Source organism: Sparus aurata, chromosome 6, assembly GCF_900880675.1.
Source record: "Sparus aurata chromosome 6, fSpaAur1.1, whole genome shotgun sequence".
Classification (NCBI taxonomy): Eukaryota; Metazoa; Chordata; class Actinopteri; order Spariformes; family Sparidae; genus Sparus; species Sparus aurata.
In genome coordinates this window covers 34,024,018-34,044,246 of record NC_044192.1, presented here as the reverse complement: position 1 = coordinate 34,044,246, position 20,229 = coordinate 34,024,018, and the positions used below count along the sequence as shown (strand labels likewise).

Genomic DNA, 20,229 nt, shown 5'->3' with positions numbered 1-20,229 from the left:
ATATACACTTGTGTTTTGTGTACCCCTATATGTATAAAACAAGCTGCAAAAACTCATCAGTTGAATAAAGACAGTGTACCTCTGCTCCACAGCTCCATCAGTCCCATGGGGATCTTAAATCTCAACATGGTCTAACCCAAGTGAATGACAAAAGTTTACACACCTGGTGGCAATTACAGTCAGGCAAACGGCAGTATGAGACCGTTAGGGTATGTGTATGTGTATGTGACTGAGTCGAGGCTGGGACCCCTGGTTTTGGATTTGGGGGGCAGTGCTAAATTCAAATGTGCTCTGTGTTAACACACGCCTTATTCCTACTCCGCCAGTCTGTCCCACAGTTTGCACTGAGACGATGAACACGAAGCACACACAGGGCCATATAACAGAGGAAACAAAGTCCCCGTGTTCAGTTTGAGGAGATATGATGTTGCTCAGTAGAAATGATGGATACAAGAGACTCCATTGATCCATACAGCAGACCAGCGCGCAGGACACAATGGATAGTCAGCACTCTGGCTTACCATTACGGGCTGGACCGGGGAGTGGAAAACGAAATTATAGTTTTGGCCACCGGACTGGATCAATATCTCCAGGAGATTTTCCATCATATGGATTACCAAGGCGGAGGTAAAATCTCTGTGGAGGACTTCAACATCTTGTGTGAAGTTTTGGGGCTGAACAAAGACTCGGAGGACACAGAATGCGCCGGTGTCTTAGACCATTTACCCACCGAGCTCACCTTCAGACACTTCCACGCTAAACTTTGCGGATACTTCAGCACCAAGGCCGGCTGTCAGTATGAGAACGGCAGGCTGCTGGTCGGGAAGGACAACGAGCATATAGAGACTCAGATCCGCCTGAGGAGCCCTCTGAGGCGGCGAGAGAAACTGCTGTCTGGGGGCGCAAGCTGCGGCTCCTGTCCCTCCTCGGAGGGACGACACGCCTCCGGCTGCAGGCTTGGATCCTGCACCAAGGAGTGCTACGAGGAGATCGTGGCGCTGGAGGAAGCGGAGGACCGAATATCCAAACTGGAAGACGAGAATGCAAGTTTGAGGGAGCTGATCGAGGACATGCGAGCCGCGCTTCAGAGCAGCGATGCCCGCTGCTTGGCTCTGCAGGTGAGAGTGCGAGCAGCTTTCTGCTGAACAGCACGCTGAAGTTTGAAATATGATGCTGTCCACACACCCTGGAGAGTGACCGAAATGATCTATTACCATTGCTAAAGCCATTAGTCAGGTTCCTCCATAGACCTGGTGAAAGTCAGTCTTCTGCGATTGTAAGTTGGTTATTGTTAGTAAGATTATAAGTCTCAGATAAAATGATTCTCATGATAAGCCACTAATGGAGTGTTAGTGGTCAAACTGTATGCTGGATGGGTGTTGAACTAAAGAGCTAACTAAAAAGTGTCATCCTGGAGGAGAAAACAACACCTGACACAGGGATTGTCTACAACCTGGCAACCCATGGCAACTGATCTTATACTGATACTTAGCATTAGACGGCCTAAATGGCATCGGCTATTCATCCTTAATGATCAGTCACAACTTAACAACTCTTGACAAAAGGTCATTTATTTTGATGCTTTGTAAAAAAAAAACTAAAAAAACGAAAAACTCATTATTCCTTATCAGCGGCTCCAACCACAGACTTGATGACTTATTAATAAGTGAGACAATCTGATGTGATGATATATTTTTTTCATGAATGAAATTAATTGAAAACTTTTTTATCAAAAAAGACATTTTTCATTACCTGGATAAGTCAAATGTAAATGGCTTATAACCGATCTGTTGGGGCACAATTAGTGATTTATTAACAATTAACTATGCATTAGTTACAAGGCACTGAAACCAGTTCATGTTCATGAAAGTTTGACATCAGTAAACACTGTCCATCAACTTGGACTGTGTTGAGCACCAAGCATCAATGATATAAACACAAAGTACACTTCTCCTTGTCCAGGTTAATAAGTTGTAACTAATGCTTAGTTAATGATTAATGAATCATTAATTAATGCCTTATAGATCCATTACAAGTCATCAATAAGAGTAACATTTGGGTTAAGATTTGAGTCACGTGAAAATCCAGTATCCTTGAATATTTACCTATTAATGACTTAGCAGGTGTAATACTGGTTTCAGGGAATGTCTTGATCTGGTTACTTCCAGTCACCTGTTGTACTTCTGTTCAGGTAGGACTGTGGAAAAGCCACTCCAAACATAAACCAGAGGAAGGCTGTTTTGTAGCCCACCAGAAACAAGCCTCCCAGAAAAGTATGAGCTACCACAACCAGAAAAGCAGCACCGACAGCAACCAGAAGAGCCTGCAGAACATTATCAACGAGATAGAGCTGCTGCGGAGCTCCAGAGACCGACAGGTAGAGGAGGCCATGCTATGCAATCAGAGATTGGAGCAGGAACTGTGGAGCTCTAAAGAAACTGTGGCTGCTCTGGAGAGCTGTAACCAAGCACTGAAAAGGGAGCAGGTGGGCATGAGGAGGAAAGTGGAGGAGGCCAGGCAGGTGCTGCTCAGCGGGCTGGGTAAGGTGAAGGACCTGGAAACCAAGGCCAGTCACGTGCCAGCGCTGCAGAGACACATCCTCCAGCTGGAGTCAGACCTCCTGTACTACAGGTAAAAGCACCTGGAACACCCTTCCACATGAAGCTTTAGGCACATTTTATGCTCTGCTAATCTGACTGTGCAAGTGAACTGCATTTTTTTCACTTCATTCTTCATTCTTCATAATTGACCAACTAAACTTATGTTTAGTTCATTTTGGCCAATTCCTGTTGCTTGTATTGACATTTTTATAAATGTCAATACAACTGCTAGCAAGCTAGCTTCCTTCCATGGTGCCCACGGATGGATAGGAACAAAAGTCACTAGTTAACACGCTCTCTTGTTGAACCGAAACACCAATGTTGTAGTAGTGCTCTCGCCTTACAAAAGTCTGGATACTTTTAAAGAAGGCTTTGTATTGTATTTATTATTTACAGAATGCACAATAATTGAAAAGACAGATGAAAAAAAAAAAATCCAAATAACAAAAGTTGGTTAGTGATCCGAAGTTGTAGGTGTGGGTGGTGTAGGAGAGGGTGGAACCATTCCAGTTTCTACTACTACAGCACAATTTTTGTGATTGATTCCTTGTAAATGTATTTATATAGGAATTAATGTGTTTCTTTCATTTCATTTATTTTATTTATTTAAAGGACAGTGCACATTAATCGACATTTCTGTAAATGTGCCAGTGTTAGCCAGCAGGCTAATTTTCAACTGTAGTCCTTTGGCAAGATGTTAAGCTAGGCGCAGGGTGGCTAAAAAAAACAAAAAAGACATATAAAAGAGTACACACAGCAACATATAATAACATTATAACATGATGCCAAAAGGCTGGCTCCATTAAAATATTAAAACATATAACCATACATCCATTCATACAAACCACCATGGGCTACAGGACAGCTACAATAATACATAGCAACAAACATGCATTAAGATTAAATACTAGCAAAGATGTTCACATTTTTGATTGCTTAAAAGCCAGTCTTTAAGGCGGTGGGTGAATGTATGATGGGAGGTGAAATTTCTAATCTCCACTGGCAATTGGTTCCATAATTTAGATGCTCTTACAGAGAAACATAATTGACCAAAGGAGCTGGACCTAAGAGGGACTACACAGTCCCGTCTTAGGGCAGACCTTGTGGTTTTGTTGTTGCACTGTTTCTGCTGTATAAAAGTGCAGAGTGGTGGGGGAGCCTTGCCATTGATGATCTTAAAAATTAGGCATGCGTCAGTGTGCTTTAAAGTATTTTCCCAGCTGAGCAAGTTACATTTGTCCAGAATGTTACAGTGGTGGTAAAGCTACTGTACAATATTTTAATATTTTAAGTGGGGAATGATCATAGCATTCATGTAGAGCTTTGCTACAGGTGTTGTCAGGCAGTTCCTTATATATCTAAAGTTGGCTAGGTTGTATTTGGTTATTTGCATTACCTTTCTCACTTGGTTTTTCAAGGATAGAGTGGAGTCAAGGATAATACCTACATATTTAAAATGTGTAACTGTTTGAATGACCTCCCCAGACACATAGACCTTGGGTTCACAGTGAGGTACAGTGTTAGTCTTGCTAAAGAACATACAGACTGTCTTCTTTACATTAAGATACAATTGAGAGTAAGCAAGCCATTTATGTACATGTACCATTGTATCACTGAGTTTGGCAGCAGCTTGGGCTTTGGTTTGTGCATGGACATGAATTACTGTATCGTCAGCATACATCTCAACCTCACATCCAATGCAGACTTTTTTAAGATCTAAGAAAATTGCTCCAACTATGCCTCCTTTGTCCATTTTTGATTTGATGTTTTCCACAAAAAAAGCAGTTTGCTGTCTCAGTGGAGTGATTGGCTCTAAAGCCAAATTGCATGGGGTGTAGTGCAAAAGGACTACTGTTAAGTTAATTGCTCAGCCACACATTTTTCAGAGATCTTGGACATGACTGGTAAAATACTAATCGGCCTATAGTTATTTATATCAGTTGTGTCCCCTGATTTATAGTCTGGCACAACAATGGCTGACTTCCAGTCCTTTGGGAATTTTCCCTCCTTAAAGGATGTGTTAATGATTTTAGTAACTGGCCCTGTGAAAGAGGCAGCATGTTTCTTTAAAAACATAGAATCCAGTCCAAATATGTCTTTTGATTTGGAATTGTTAATTGAAGTAATTATGGACAGACCAGTGACCATATTGAAGGATTTTGTCACCCTTTCAGGTTTGTTGGTGAATATCAAGTCAATTTGAGTGTTAGAGGATGAGGTTATTCTTGTGGGCCCTTTAATTCGTTGTGTGATATCAAATTTATTTGAGATCCGTTGCAGTGCCATACTGGTGCCTTTGTCCTCCCAATTAACATTGAAGTCACCCATTAGTAGTATGTCCTGCCCTGAGCTGCATTCCTTTAGCACAGTTTCAAGTTTGTCAAAGAAAAGAAATGTCCCTGCGATTTTACATTGGCATCATGTTGATGCATCAAAAGAAACGTTGCCCCGAGGTCACAGAGAGGGTGTATTGACTAGACAAAAGCGGTTTTTTTTTTACCTCTTCATTTAGTCTCATCAGCTGTCCATCCTTGAGCAAAACAAATACCTGGCTGTTCATCATGTCATGAGAAACAAGGGCCTGTTTTGGCAGGTTATTTGTGTTAAGCGTGAACCATAATAAATTATTATTCCTCCAACAATAAAATGACTTTGTTTACTTCTGGCCTCCTGCCTGGAAAGCTCTGCCATGCTACTTATGCAGGCTTGATGTGGTTTACTATTCCAATTTTCAGCCTTGTTGTGTTTTAGTTTATTTAACAGGCATCGTGTGTGGCAGGTCCATCCTGCCTGAGCTCTGCTACTGTTGGGAACTATTCATTTTGGCGGTAGTAAGGGTGTAATTGGACTTCTAAGTACAAAGCCATTGGTTTAATGTTTATCTATGTCAGTTGTCTCTGCTCCAACCATATAATCAGTGTCTGCAGGTCTGGCTTTCTGAGGTAGCAGATGTCTCTAAATGGTTGTAACATCGACCCTAATGCAGTTATTATGAATTCAGAGACACAGTCATACACAACCCGACCCATATGACTGAAGTACTCACTACTACCTGTTTTTAGGTGGTACTAAATGACAAAATGTGCAACCACAATACCCTTCTTTTAACCCTAAACTCCACTAATCCATGCAGACTGCGTTCCAAAGTCTTTTCACAGCCCTTCCATTGATACCCTAATGGCAAATAATTCAACACCACAAAGGCTCTGACTTGTCAAGAGAAAGCTCCATTGAGTGAGAACCTCAACAGACTGACCATTCTCATCAATCTCTGCTCACTTCTTTCACTCCACTCCCAAATGAACAATACGACATAGGCACCCCCGTCCTATGGATCTTAGCAACCAAGCTCCATGAATTTTCCCACTGAAAGCCTCAATGCTTGCTCAGCCACATCTCATTCGAAGACTAGAGAGAACAGTGCCCGTTGAGGTGCTCGGTCATATTTGAGTGAGATGTAATGCTTTTTTTGTCCTCCTTCACATTTCGCTTGTGACTCTGACTTACTTCCAAATTCAGTCAGCAGTTTTCCTACACGATGTCCCACTGTCACTGTCAGATGTCTGGGATCATATGTGGTGGGTTTAAAGATGTGTCATAGGGTCTGTTGAAGTGATTGAACATAACATTATCCCTGCGGCTTACTTCTAAACTGCTGTGACAAGTAATGAGATTAACTTGATGCTGCTGGATCACAGAGATACAGTATCACTGGGCTGGGGAGTGGGTGCGTGAGCTGGCACTGCTTCTGTCCTGTGGAATTCACTTCAGTGAATATAGACAGTGCTTATGCATCCTTGCACTACTAAACATCTAGGACGTGCCCCTTACCCATTCTACTTGGCATCAAGTAAAATAGGATTATGCATTTAGTTTTGTGTGTGTTTGCCAGTATGTCTGCGTGTATATCTTGAGAAGCATCTGCGGATAATCATGCATACTAGATTATTCCGCCTAATCTTTTGGTGCACATTTGCTACTGTATGCTGAAGGACCCCTCATGGTCGTCATGATTCACACACTTCATAAAACCACCGATTTTTATTGACTGCTCTGTTTTATTCCACCACTGACCCCTGACTCCTCACTCTAAAACTAGGGTTGGTGAGTTATTCTAGATTTTTCTTTTCTATATTTCTAGAAAATCTCTCAACATACTAATAGCAGTTTGAAAAAATTAAACAGGCCATCTGTCTTTCTACCTTCATAATTCATTGTTTCTGGTTGGGACACTCAATACCAACAGCAGAGCGTCAGCTGAGCACCGATTTATATTAGTTAACTCAGAGCCAAGTACCTTTCAGCACGTTGACAGTGGGTTGTGTTGTGATTTCAAATGAATATTGATAAGATTCTTTATGAGCCTATTGTAAGGCATAGACTTTCACCTTTTCAGCAATTCACCATTTTGCAATATGCAACACAGCAAAAGGAATTTCCAGCAACCAGCTAGGCTAAGACCAAGGCTTACCTTATCTGCTGAAGGCCACTCTTTGGCCTTTGATGTGGCATAAAAAACTTGTCTCATTTTGCACCAGAGCATCTGCACATATAGAATGTCTTATAATTCACTCAGGTTAGATACAATACAAGATGAATAAATCTGCTTTTTTGTTATCATCATGGCCATCTTCACTGTTGGCCTGGTGGAGACCTGCACTCTACTACGTGCACTCCTCTAGGTTGCTTTCTTACATAAAGGTACAGTAAATGAGAATGATAACACTCTCATGTCTGTATGGTAACTATACATTTAAATCCAGCAGCTGCCTATCTTAGTTTTGCATATGACTGTAAACAGCCAAGATGCTAGCCAGACAAAATCAGTCCACCAGCACATCTAATACTCATTAATTAACACTTCATATCTTGTTGTATAAACAGTCTAAAAAAGCATTTGTTGCTTGTTGCATTTTTAATGTGCAATTTTTTTCATCTTAAAAGTCCACTTTCCACCAACATCCAGGCAGAAGTCAGTTTAAGAAATGCAGTCATTGGTATGAAATTTAATATGTGTGGGTGTTGTTGCATAACATGTCTGTGATGTCTTTGGACTGCTCACTAGAACAGAGCAGAGGCTCGGACTCAGATGGGAGTCACACCTTCAACAGGAGTTGATTAGCACAGAGGAGTCTTTCTATACTGGGATTGTTTAAAAGGTCTGTGATTTACTCCAGAGGGTAAGGGAGTCTAAATCAGTCACTGTAGCCTATAGAGCTCTTTGGGCCAGAGGGATTAGACAATAGGAAGCACAGTGAGAGGAACAAAAAGAAGTGAGGGGGAGGAAAGTCTACCATCTGGAGGAAGAAGCAAACATTCAACTGTTTGTTCATGAAATGACGGACATGTTTTGAAAGGACCCCAAGAGAGGAATGGCTTCATTTAGCTTCCCATCTTTTTGTGCTTCTCAGAAACGAAGTAGTGAAGCTACACACTCCTTCATTAAACTGAACTTTGGTTCAGCCCAGAGCTTCTTCACTTGGTGTCCTCTTGATTCCAGGTTTCTCCGTTTGTACAGTCCAGGGATTTCTAGAGCATACCCAAGCACATGTGTCCTAAGTGTGCAAGTGTAAAACTCACTTTTCATTTTATCGGCACGCCTGCAGACTTCTTCTCTCTATGCCTCTAACCCCTGGCTCTCTGAAGGCAGGCCCCAGGGGAGGCATAATCTCCCAGCCTTTTCATGCTCTCTGCATGGCGCCTGAGAGCAGAGGGAGAGGAGGGTCTAGCAGACCATTTATCTGCCTCCGCACAAGAGCTGCAGTATTGTGCGGAGCAGGTGCTGCCACGGCATTCCTCCCCCTTTAAATAATGTGGAAAGGACACTCAAGGGATGTTTGGGACCCGTGGCATTCTGCTGCTGCCGCCTTACTGTTGTTCTTGAACAGCCTTCCAAAACTTGCACTGCCAAGTGGGCTCACTTTCACATTGAACGGCTGCCCTCCTCTCCCTCTCTCTGGTTTTTGAGGTATGCTGACATCAGCAGAAACGCACACAAAATATCTTAAAAACTTATGCCACCCACCCATTTTGGACTTGTCTTCCTGTATATTTCCCTCTACTTTTAATACCCTCGTCCGTTTGGGGGGTTTCTTTTGCACTTTGCTTGAGGAGGAAAGTTTAAGTACCCTCTGTAAATATTACAGTCTTTGGGTTTTGGATCAAGTCCACAGCTCGTGCTTAACAATAATCACATCTCTGGAGCTGCTTTTTCTGTATCCCAGACAAGTCAAGCAAGTCATTGCCCGGGTGTGACCCAAGAGGACTTGATTAATAACTGTCAGCTACGTAAACATGACCCCCTTACCCCATCTCCGTCATGCCACAGGGCAACTACTAGCGCCAAACTTCAAGTTCAAGCTCAGGTTTACAGCGTGCCTTCATTTTAAACCTCCACAGAGAAAGGAGACTGTCATTAAATGATGACACCTGAAAGAGGAAACTGCTCCTCAGGGAGTGGAGGAGGGGGAGCAGTGTGTTGATATAAAGTTCACTTCAGAGCTGCACTGTGATAAACACAGGGATGACTCTGGGTGTCCTGGCTCTAACAGCAAACAGCTGGACTACCCCCCACAGGCCAAAGGAACAGCTTTAGGCCTTTGCTAATAGGGCATAAAACAGGATCCTATTAATTAGAAATGCCCTCACAGAGCACAATAGAGCTCTCCATGTATACCTTTACTCCTGTGTGTGATAATTGGCTACAAAATACTGCAATAGAAATTAAACTATACAGTGAGTGCATTTTTTTCCTTAAATATCAAGATACTGATCTAAGAATGATAAGAAAGGTGTTCTTTGCGAAGAATAATATCAAACACAGTGACAAGCAATTACAGAGAAAGTAATACTTGGATTTTTAAGCATTCATATCAGGGTTTTATGTTATTGTAGACTAAGATCCTTCCAAGTCCTTCCAGGTAAGCCAAGATGTGCTTTTTATACAGGAACCTGATAAAAGAGAAGAACAACTCCACACAGGCACTTCAGGAAAGGTTACATTGATTATCTATCTGCTCCAATTGCAGAGCACTTCCTTGAAAACTATGAGGCATGGACCGTGAAATTCTGCCCTGATTCTGCAGCCAATGTATGAACTTGGAAAATCTGGTTTTGTTTATGTCTTTGTTCGTAATGGTAAGCAGCAGAAAATGCTAAATGTTTTCCATGTTGGGAGCATGTTAAAGCAGCTCGAATCCTTTGTGGGTACAAGTACCACAAAATAAGCCGACAGTGCTGCAATATTCACAATAGAACGTTTTTTTTATCATGCATGTATTATAGCATCATGTATCACTCGCACTTGTCTATCCTGGAAATTATGCAGTTTCATTCCACCATCAACTTAGAAATAAGAAACATATTATGTCCAGTTACATTTTCAGAATGAAAGCACTGAAACAACTTGGTTAGGTTTAAGAAAAAGGATAATGGTTTAGCGTAAAGTCTTGAGTCTTGGCTCAGGTGGGACTCAAACTCTGGTGCCTGGGTTAAAGTCCTATGAGTCAATTGCCCAGCCATCTCTGATCTCTTCCTGATTGGACTCTCTGAGTCGTTACACGCCGCTGACACATTGATCCCATCAATATCACCCCCTGCTGGGACTGCACCCATACACAATGGCTGAATATGTAAGTAGATACTGAACAGAGTCAATGAGAATTGCTCACCAGGAGCATGTGTGGACTTTTATATGAAGTTCAAGTTCACATTGTGATGATAAAAGGTCAATGGACTTCCAGTCTGCTGATAGCTCAAAGTGCTTTAGAGCATTTGTCACATTCACCCATTCACACGCTGAGCTTTTGCAGAGGCTGCCATGCAAGGTAGTGACCTGGAGCAATTTGGGATTTAGTATCTCACTCAAGGATACCTCGACATGCAGGCAGGGGAGCCGGGGAATTGACCCAGCGACCTTCCGATTGCTGGATGACCCACTCTACCTCCTGGGCCACAGCCAACCCACATAGAGATGATGTCACGTTTTTTCTTAGCTAAATGAAATATGTTTACAAATATAAAAAACCTCCATGGATAATAACACCTCAATAGAAGGAGTCATAATTGAACTTGTTTGTAGTTCGAGGTGTCCTGTCACAGTTTTACAGACATCTCTTAGGTGCTTTCTGGGGAAAATCTTTCTGAGGCCGCAGAGGAATCTTTCAAGGAAATACCACTGAGCAAAACTGGAAGCAATGCAGGATAGGCGCTGCCCTGTCCAGGTCTGAATAGCATATTCATGTTTTTTTGTGGCTCATGTAGCATGTTCTATTAAGTAGTCCAGCAGACATGAAGCAACATCAGGATTCATTTGAATTTCTACCTTATGTAAATTGATATGCAAATATTTACCCTCTTCTGGCTTTGTTTTGGTCTCCACCGCTTGCTGAGAAAGACATCAGCTTAGAAAACTGTCCTTGTGTGTTAGCAGCTCACTTGTAACTAACTGTTTACTGTGCAGTGTGGTTCAGGCAGCGTACAATTGGTATACTAGCTGTTCTGCTACTGCTGGACATAGGCATAGAGAGTGCTGTGACTAATCCATACTTAAAATGTGCCATGGAACGAAGCAAAAGAAAAAAGGCTAAAAAGGCTACAAAAAGCTACATTAGCATTGATTTGCAGTTATATGTCCACCTTTTGTCTTTGTTTTGGTCTCCACCAACTCCTTAGAAATATCTAGCAGCAAAGTGCTGCAGTTACAAATGGCTAACTTTGTCTGCCATTTGTTGCTGGGCAGGCAGTGTAGAGTGGGATTAACTGAGCCTTTTCCACTGAAAACAGCCGCCTGCTGCTGGAAAAACTGTCAACAAGAGCAGCAAGACCAAATCAAACAGTAAAAGCAGATGAGGAGATGATTTGAACTGCAAAATCAGGTGATCATCACTCTGAGCAACTCCTTTCACATTTCAGACATTTTAATTATTGTATAGTGTGCACACATGCCATCAAGATCTATTCTTGTTGAAAAACTGCAAAGCTGAATTTTCTCTTTGAAGTCTGCAGTGTACATCAAGTTCTCTATTTTTCTCTCTCAGCAAAAGAAGCAAATTAATACTTTTGTTTTGGCAGGTCAATCACAGCCATGCTGCTTTTGAATTTGGTCCATTGGCGAGACCCAATGAAAAGCTGATCCGATTTTGTACATGTCTGCTGCATCCCGCAGTCTGACCACTATCCAGGATGTCTGTCTGGACTACTTTCAGGTGTCTGCATTCATCCAGTTGGAATTCCCATGCTCGGTCATCGCCAAACACTTCAGGGTACCTCATTACTGTCAAGCCATGTGATGTGAAACCATCCTTTAACAGTGTAAATCTTAAGCCTCAAAAGTGACAGAATTTGTTGGAGTCCCTTTTTTTTTTTTGTTTCTGAAGGACACAAAGCCATTTCTGAACCACTGTGCATGTCAAAGGCCCAAGCCAGAAGCTGTGGCCTTGCTACAGTGTTCAGTGGACACAGGCTGCGGCCTTCTTCCAACCACTGTCAATTAAAGTGCAATTAGTCACACCGAAGCCCTCATTTGAAAAAGCCTCTGCCAGTGCATTTCAGAGTCTCAGCGTCTCCACAGCAACCAGCAACGTTTTGTGTGTTTTCATGTCCGTGAACCAGTTCCATGTTGGTCTGACTGCAGCTGCTGGCCCTGGTGAACTAACTCCTTCTTTCCTCTACCGTGGCCCCTGCTAACTTAAACACGGCTCTCTGATTGATTGCCTGAAATTATGCTGCAATTACTGACCCTCAGTGAAGTCAGCCGTTTCTCCCCAGTTCTGTACAAAGGAACCTAAAGTAGTACACAGATGCAGAGTATAATGTTGTCTTACTGCATAGTCTGCCTCGTGCCAACAGGATATAAGCATGAGTGTTCCATGACTTTTTTTTCAGAGAGTCAGGCTGTAGAAAACCTTTTTTTTTTTTTTCGAGATTTTCTCCTTTTTTTTTCAGCAAGACATCATCATCTGGAAACACTTACTCTGTGATTTACGAAGGCCCCCTATCGGATTTCCCCCAACACAAAAGAGCAGACAGCAGGAGAAACGTAGAAAATTCAAACCATTAGAGGACGATTGATCCGCGCAAACTGCAGTCTCAGTCATTTTTTTTTTTTTTTTTTTTCTTTCAGAAACAAATGTTTGAACGTGTCTATGACATAAGGGACGGACAGAATGAAAGTGCGACACATCTTTTCGGGTTCAGACGCCGAGCTGTGTAGCAAAGCTTCAAAAACTTAAAGCTTAAAATTTTGTTCCATCCAGTGTCAGCCAGTTTGCTTCTACCTCCATCTTGCATCCTAACAGCGCCTCTCTACCATTGACCCACTTTACTGTAAAAATGCCTTAAAGATACAATGTCTGGCTTCAATTACCCCACCCAGATTTGGCATACAACATCACAGGCCTCTATAAAATTATCATGGCAGTTGTAGATGTGGCCTAATACATACTGCTGTGTGTTACTTGATATGTTCTCTTTGATGCTGGCTATTGGTTTGGGCTGAACTTTTCTCATCTGTGCAAATCTGAAGAGCAGTTTCAGCCCATCGGTCAGTGTCAGTCTATGTGCAGAGACATTCAGAGCGGAAAAGATGGGTCAAGTATTTGCAGAGAACATACACTCAAACAGCTTATGTTGAACTCACGGTGCTCTCTTTCAGATCTGAGGTGTCAAAACTACAACTCCCAGGCAGCAGCAGGGCCGAGCAGCAGCTGGGTGTCGTTGGCAGCAGGCCGGGCCAGAGATGTTGCTCAGCATCCCAACATGACCGCTGTTCCCCGACAGGGTGTGCTGTGACGACCCCTGATAAAAGTAAGACATGTGTCTCATGAAACAGAATGCGGTATTAATATATATTTACTATACAGTCATGAGGAGAATTATAAAATTAAAAAAAACAACATGATTTTTATATATTTGTATGAGGAAAGTGAAAAGAATCCTGTACACTTAGTATCTGCTGAAAAATAATACCATAATACTTCTGGACGATGAAAGCAGATGTAGTACTGTTACATATGGGGTAGGCCATAACTGTTCTGCTAATGAAGAGCTTAACTACAGCAATGGCCACCCCCCTCCATACTAATAATGATAGTGATAATATCAATGATGATGTTGTGTTGTGGGGTCTAGTGGAGGAGCAGCTGTTTCGCTCAGTGGAGGGCCAGGCAGCCTCTGATGAGGAGGAGGACAAGTGGACCGGAGATCAGCAGAGGCAGGTGGACGAGGTGAAGAGGATCTTGACCAGGCTGTCCTGCTGTGGGGAAAGGTACTACACATATACTGTACATCAACACTATATTTTGAAGTTCCAGTGAAATGGCTGGCAAGGTGCTATTCGAGGGAGGGGCTTTGTCACCCGTACTGATTGTCGTTTAGCAAGTATGACTGAATACGCGTTATTACCTGTGCCATGCAGCTTGCAGTGCCGTCTTGTTTTGACTAATGGCACTTAGCTACTAGCTGAGTCAGCTCACAGGACTGCTGGCTGCACAGCCAACCCAGCTAACGAGCATATAGTGACGACAGTTAAGAGGAGCAAAACAGGAGCTGGCAACATTTCTTTTCATGACAACTTTTTTGTCATTCTTGGGCCAGATACTGGTATAACTAGGTGCGATCAGCTTAAGACATACTATAAAAACATAAACATCTATTTGGATTTCATGAGAGCTTTAAAGCGCCAGCTGACAGCAGGCTTGAATAGCCTACTTGACACTATTTCTTGGTACGCCTGAGTCTAGGTCTAGCCTACTGTCTATGCTAGGATAGCGGGCACAATGGAGCTCAGGAAAGGAAGGGGAGAGGAAGTCCAAAGCCAACTGACAGACAGACACTTTCCAGTCCTGACATACTTGCTTTACAAAGTTTTAATGGCTAACATGCTGGCAACCAGGGCAGTATTAGTATTATCCATTTATGTGGATGTTCCTGGTCCCCTGATGAATGTAGGTCCATTATTCGCTCTCCTTTTAGCTCCATGTGGTCTTAAAACCTCTACAATATGTGTCTTTAACTGTTAGATATTTGGCTTTCTTCACCAGCTAGCTTTGTTTGCATGATGTCTGGTGCCAGGCAGGTAGAGTCGAGGCCCAGTGAGCTGCCTTCTAAGGACTATTGCATTTTGCTGCTGAAAACAAAACCAATGAAAGTGGTAAAACCAAAGCAAAATGTCATAGAGTGTACATACTATACAACATGTGTACTGCTACTACTATACTATGCTAATGTACAATCAACATGTACTGATTACATTTATTGTAAAATGTGATCCTTTCAAAACGCACAGTAGAACATAGTAGTAGCAAAGCAATATACTAGCAATCCTGCTAGATTGTGCTCCTGTAAATGCTGTCATGTGTTAGAGAATTTGAATGACGACTCCCCCAACTCTTATCCTCTCTGACAATTCTTCCTTCTCTGAGCCTGACAGACTCTCTGTCCACTGCTGTGTTTTGCTGACCAGGTGCGATGACAAGGCGTTCAAGAAGCTGATGTCAAATTTCGGAAGTTCGAGGAGCGAGGAGAGCTGCAGTGCTGTGGTGGAGCTCCTGGAGAGGGTGACCAGGCTGCACAAGCAGCTGGAGCTGAAGGAGAGCCAGGCAGAGATAGACATGGACCAGGTACAAACCACCATTGACCTCCATCACACCAGGGTGGGCTACTGCTCTGGTCTGCTGGATCCCTATATAGGAAACAGTTCTGTCTGCACAATGTTCTGCCTTGCTTTACATCGTAGTCATTTTGTGGCAGTGTATATGGTGTTAAACTAGATTAGAGAGGGCTGGTGAAGGTTGTTATGAAAGTGGAGAGCTTCAAAGGCAAAACCACAGCTAGTGGCTCCATCCTGCAGCTTCCACCTAACCAAGCCACCAGCTGCGGCAGCAGAGCCTGCGTCGGTGTGTGGGTGTGTGTGCAGCTGTTTCTTACTGGAGCTGACCACAGAAACACTCCCCTCTTGTCCCGCATGACACTTAAGAATATCATAAATTAAAGCTCTCCTGTTACAGTCGAGTAGTATTTTCACAACACAGGAAGACGGGCAGAAGGGGAACCGTGACGTAATGTGTTCCCAGAGCATCTCAGCACTCAGAGAGGAAAAGTTGAAACTAAACAAAGTCCTGACTGTGAGGCTTTGTTTATGCGCAGGATGTGTGGGGTGAGACCTTTGTCCTTCAATATGCTCTGACGTAAAGGTGCACTGCAGGGATTTCCAATAGTTTTGGCAGGCAAACCTGCATGATGTGGGCTGAAAACTTAACTTGAACCTTAACATTTGACAGACATGAGTAGGTATATTTATTTTGTATTAAGATGTGTAACAGGCCTACAGGGAAAAAAACGTTTAGGGTGACGAATCCAGCTGCTCTTGTAAAAACGTATTTCATGGTGGAACTTTAAGGATAAGGATGGTGGTATTCTATTCTTATTTCTTAACAAATCTCATGAAAAAACAAAAATCAACAATGAATTCATCTGACTCTGTTGCCTCATGTCTGTGTGTCCAATTCCTGAAACACTGTATCTTCTTCCTCTGTGCCATAGAGCTCCATAGTTGTCGAAAAACTATGAAAAACACATCAGTAAGTCACACTGTTGCACTGGGTGACATGTTCATTTTATTACCGTGAACACACACACACACACACACACACACACACACACACGCACACAAAATCGAGTTTATTTTGACTCAGTCACCCTCCAGATGCTGTATCTTTGCACTAAAGTACCCCATGTATGTTAATAACCTACTGAAAATACTTTCCAACCAATTAACAACTGTTATAGTAACTCTTCATGTGAAGCGACAGCCCAGCTGTTAGCTGAGTACTGTATATGAGCATTATGTAATATTTACCATTTATTCGTGACTCCTTTGAGCTTTACATATTCTGTTCGTGGATTGTGTTGATAATAAGGAAAAATGTTGAATAATGTCAGTCTTATTTTTAAGTATAAGTAAGAGTGTTAAATGTGTATTGTGTTCACGCTGGAATAGTGCAGAACTTATCAGTGCACAATTACCCAAAGGCTGTACCTGAGTAACAGTAAAGATATTGTGTTAAAATATTACTTTGGTAGAAGTAAAAACCCATCCATACAAATAGTACTAGAGTAAAACTGTATGAAACAGTTTCAATTTAACACTAGCCGTTTTTATACTGGGCTGCAATCCGCCAATTGGCTGTCTTTTTGCGGCTAGGTCCGCGAATTTAGACAGACCGCGGTATATTAGGGGTCTGTTTTGGTCCGCCAACTGATTCCTCTAAATGACCTACGTAAGCAAATGAGACCACCACCAGGAAGACTGGGTCCAACTTATCCTTTTACTTTTGAATTATACTTTTTATGGGGAGTGCTGAGGATGAATTGAGTGTGTGTGACCGGTGTGTGTTGTGTCTTCCAGATGAAGGACTCTCTGGTGCAGGAGCTGCAGCAGAAGGCAGAGGAGACAGAGCTGCTTCAGATGGAGCTGCGGATGCTGGAGACAGAGAGGGTGCGTCTGTCACTGGTTGAGGAGAAACTTGTGGACATCCTGCAGCTGCTCCAGCAGCTCAGAGACCTGGTTAGTCTCAGTTGTAGTACAGGGTGACCTGCACTGCTGAGTGTGAAGAGGTCGAAGCTGCTAATAACCAAGGCTTTGTGCTAACATTCAACACGCTTTAATCATTTAAAGGCTCAAACATTTGATTTGATTGTTTGATTTTTAGTACAGTGCAAACGCATTGAAACCATCATGTGATCTAAAACCACTGAAACTCAAAGTAATGAAAATCATTTTACGGGGCTGGCAGTTTAGAGAAACCCACCCATGCTACACTGAAGTCATTTCCTCTTGTCAGACTTCAGAAATGAAAGCAAATTAAAAGTATTCACTTGCATTGCTCAAGGATGAACCTCTATATGGACATCCTGAAAATCAAAAGGCCACTTTGACCTGTTGAATCAGCAAACAGATGTCTTATCTGTCATAGCACTAACATGAGCTTTTGCCCACAGTGTAAGATCGATTCTAGATGAATTTCACTTGTTGAACATGTGTCAGAGCCTCTGTGGTTACAAGACTCAGATTGCCTTTTAAAGTGCCTGTTAATTGCCCGATAGCCATCTGAGAATCATTCTCTCTTGTTTCAGAATGTCTCGCGGCGGTCACTCGGGAAAATCCTGCTCAGCACTTTGGAGTCTTGCAGCGACCCACAACACGGTTAGTGGAGTTCACACGCCCACTAAAATCAATAAAAGAGCTGTGAAATGTGATTATGAAAATTCGCAGTTACTCAGGGCAGGGAATTGAATTAAACACAATCGTCTGTCACATGATCCCCTCAGCGGTCACATCTGTTCTGTTTTTGCACAGGCAAAGCTCACATTCTGGAGGTGCTCAATGCTCTCTATCATGAACTAGCTGCCTGTGAGATTCTGTCTAATGGTGGACCTCTGGAGCGAACACAGAGTCAGCAGTCTCTCAACGCACTCATCATCTCCTGCTAATCAGGACTGCCTCCTGCTGGGCCAGTGATGCTCCAACAGCCTTTGTACAGGACAGAGCTTATTCATTATTATTGGTCCAGAAACATACTGGTTAATGTGTATAGTGTATTATATTGTAGCTCTTATACTCCTCAGACCTTACTATCAATAAAGGGATATTAGTCTAGAATGTTTGTTACTGTAGCAAAGGTCTTTATTACATTTAAAGGAAATTCATGCTTAAACATGTTGGGTTTTTTTTTTAAGATCTTTTATTGCACATAAAACGCTCATAATCCAATATGGATTTTCTTTTTCCACAACAGTATTCTGAATGTGAAAATGTTGAAATAAGCTAAATCGTAAAGGGGCATAAAGTATTTTGTGAAATGTATCCAACTCCACTGGTCAACAACATCACTGATTGAGCTAATGGAATTTACAGGGCCTATATTATGCTTTTTCAAGGCCCGAGTCGGCCCATAATGATTCCGCCCCATCTTTGTCAATGGTTTTGCTACCATGGCTGTGCTGGGGGAGTGGCTGAGGGCAGGGACTGTATAGTTTTGACATTACAACATTACAGTTGTAATAATCTTACAATCAAAAACACATGGAAATCTCACTTTCTACAATATGGGACCTTTAAAGGAAATGGTGTCATGTCACATGCTTCATTTATCAAAGTTAAAATGTCAAGCTCAAATGTATCAGATACCAAGGAGTGCAGCCTACATTTGACCAACTGTAAGGAAACACTATAACAGTGTGTACTTAGTGACCCTCAGGATGCCTGTGTTGTGTAATGGTGCATTCTGGTGGTTTGTTTATTAACATCAATTAATGTTGAAAACACAAGCCACTTCATATCTTCTGGGTATTTGTATTCAGGTGCTCATCTGTCCGCGTTATATGCATCATATGTACTGCAGCAATGGAAAAGCCCTGCAAATGTCAATCCTGTCGGCTTAAACCTGTTTCTTTTTTTGATCCAATAATTTCAACTAAAGGTTCACATACTCACTTGTTCCACAGCTTTTCACGTTTTTCTTTTTTTTGTGGATGTTGTCTCTATACTCTTATATACTGTGCATCTGACAATAATGCAACATTTGAGCATCTACATTTCCATGTAAATGAAGCAAAATCTATCCGCTGATAAATAGGAAGCAAGTAAGTAGAGTTTGAGTTGAGGGTTGAGGGTTGTCAGCTGCTGTTTTCAAGCTGCTCCTCGGGCAGCCTGAACATGCTGTTAGCTACTGGCTGTTGATAAACGTAAGCTCTATGGATACAGTATATTGGTCATTAACCTGCTACACTGTATGTCCATGACAAGATGAGGTAAACTGCATACCCTTAACACTATTCTTATGGGACTTGTCTCAAGTCACTACTGGTATTTACCAGACTTCTGGTGCAGAAGTAACAACACTTTTAGCATTAGAGAGGACAAAGATTTCTCAAATGTATTTTTGTCTCTGTGAGCTTTGACCATTCAAGCTCTGCCAAGAATTTAGAACTTCAAAATGGTGCAAAATGATGTTTATTTGCTAAAATTGGTCAGATATTAACAACAATGGTATTTGTTATTATTAGAGAGGGCAATTTTTGTATGTGTCTGTCTCAAGGAGGGAACATAGTGACTATGGCTGATCACAAATATACAAGTTTTATAAGACTAGACTTTATTGTCCCAAATAGGATCATATCTCACCATGATGTTTGCATTATCCATGCCTCTGGATGCATCTGCACAGTACACCCAGATACATATTCACGTACAGCAAGTTCTATTCATACAATGATTAGTCTTGCCCGGTAGTTCAGCCTCTTTCCCAAACAAGTGCTACAAATGTAATACATTAATAGCAACAGCTTCAGGTGAACCTGCAGTTACACCTGTTTCTCAATACAATACGGCAGAGTTACCTTCAATTGAATGTTCATTCTGAAACACAAAACATGTCTATGTCAGTTGTATGTGTTGTCATTGCTGTCATGAAATGAGGGTCTTGGATACATAACCACTGTTGTTGAATTATGCAATTAAAGCCTTTGACATATGCAGCCCGGATGGATTTATTTACTTATGTCTGTGAAAAGGAATGACTAACTCCAACTTCTGCTAACTCAATCAACCTGATCTTCATCCATGTGT

The 20,229-nt window shown here is 42.1% G+C and overlaps 1 protein-coding gene across 2 annotated transcripts; it reads left to right on the top strand.

The window, feature by feature from the left end:
• Window positions 1-287: 287 nt before the first annotated feature.
• Window positions 288-20,138, top strand: efcc1 (EF-hand and coiled-coil domain containing 1). Of its 2 annotated transcripts, none has more exons than XM_030421538.1 (8): window positions 288-1,118; window positions 2,192-2,631; window positions 13,255-13,406; window positions 13,731-13,866; window positions 15,064-15,220; window positions 17,008-17,097; window positions 17,736-17,805; window positions 17,959-20,138. In XM_030421538.1, exons 1-8 carry the CDS (start codon window positions 441-443, stop codon window positions 18,090-18,092), a joined length of 1,857 nt encoding a protein of 618 aa, XP_030277398.1. In that variant the 5' UTR covers window positions 288-440; the 3' UTR covers window positions 18,093-20,138. The 2 variants fall into 2 exon arrangements, with proteins under 2 accessions (XP_030277398.1, XP_030277397.1); XM_030421537.1 differs by having other exon boundaries at window positions 289-1,118; window positions 17,008-17,166.
• Window positions 20,139-20,229: the final 91 nt, after the last annotated feature.

Bases quoted from the DNA above. Each gene is read 5' to 3' on its own strand.
- efcc1 (XM_030421537.1), top strand. From the start codon at position 441: ATGATGGATACAAGAGACTCCATTGATCCATACAGCAGACCAGCGCGC. The intron at 13,407-13,730 runs GTAAGACATGTG...TGTGGGGTCTAG, and splicing joins TGTGACGACCCCTGATAAAA to TGGAGGAGCAGCTGTTTCGC. The intron at 13,867-15,063 runs GTACTACACATA...TTTGCTGACCAG, and splicing joins CTGTCCTGCTGTGGGGAAAG to GTGCGATGACAAGGCGTTCA.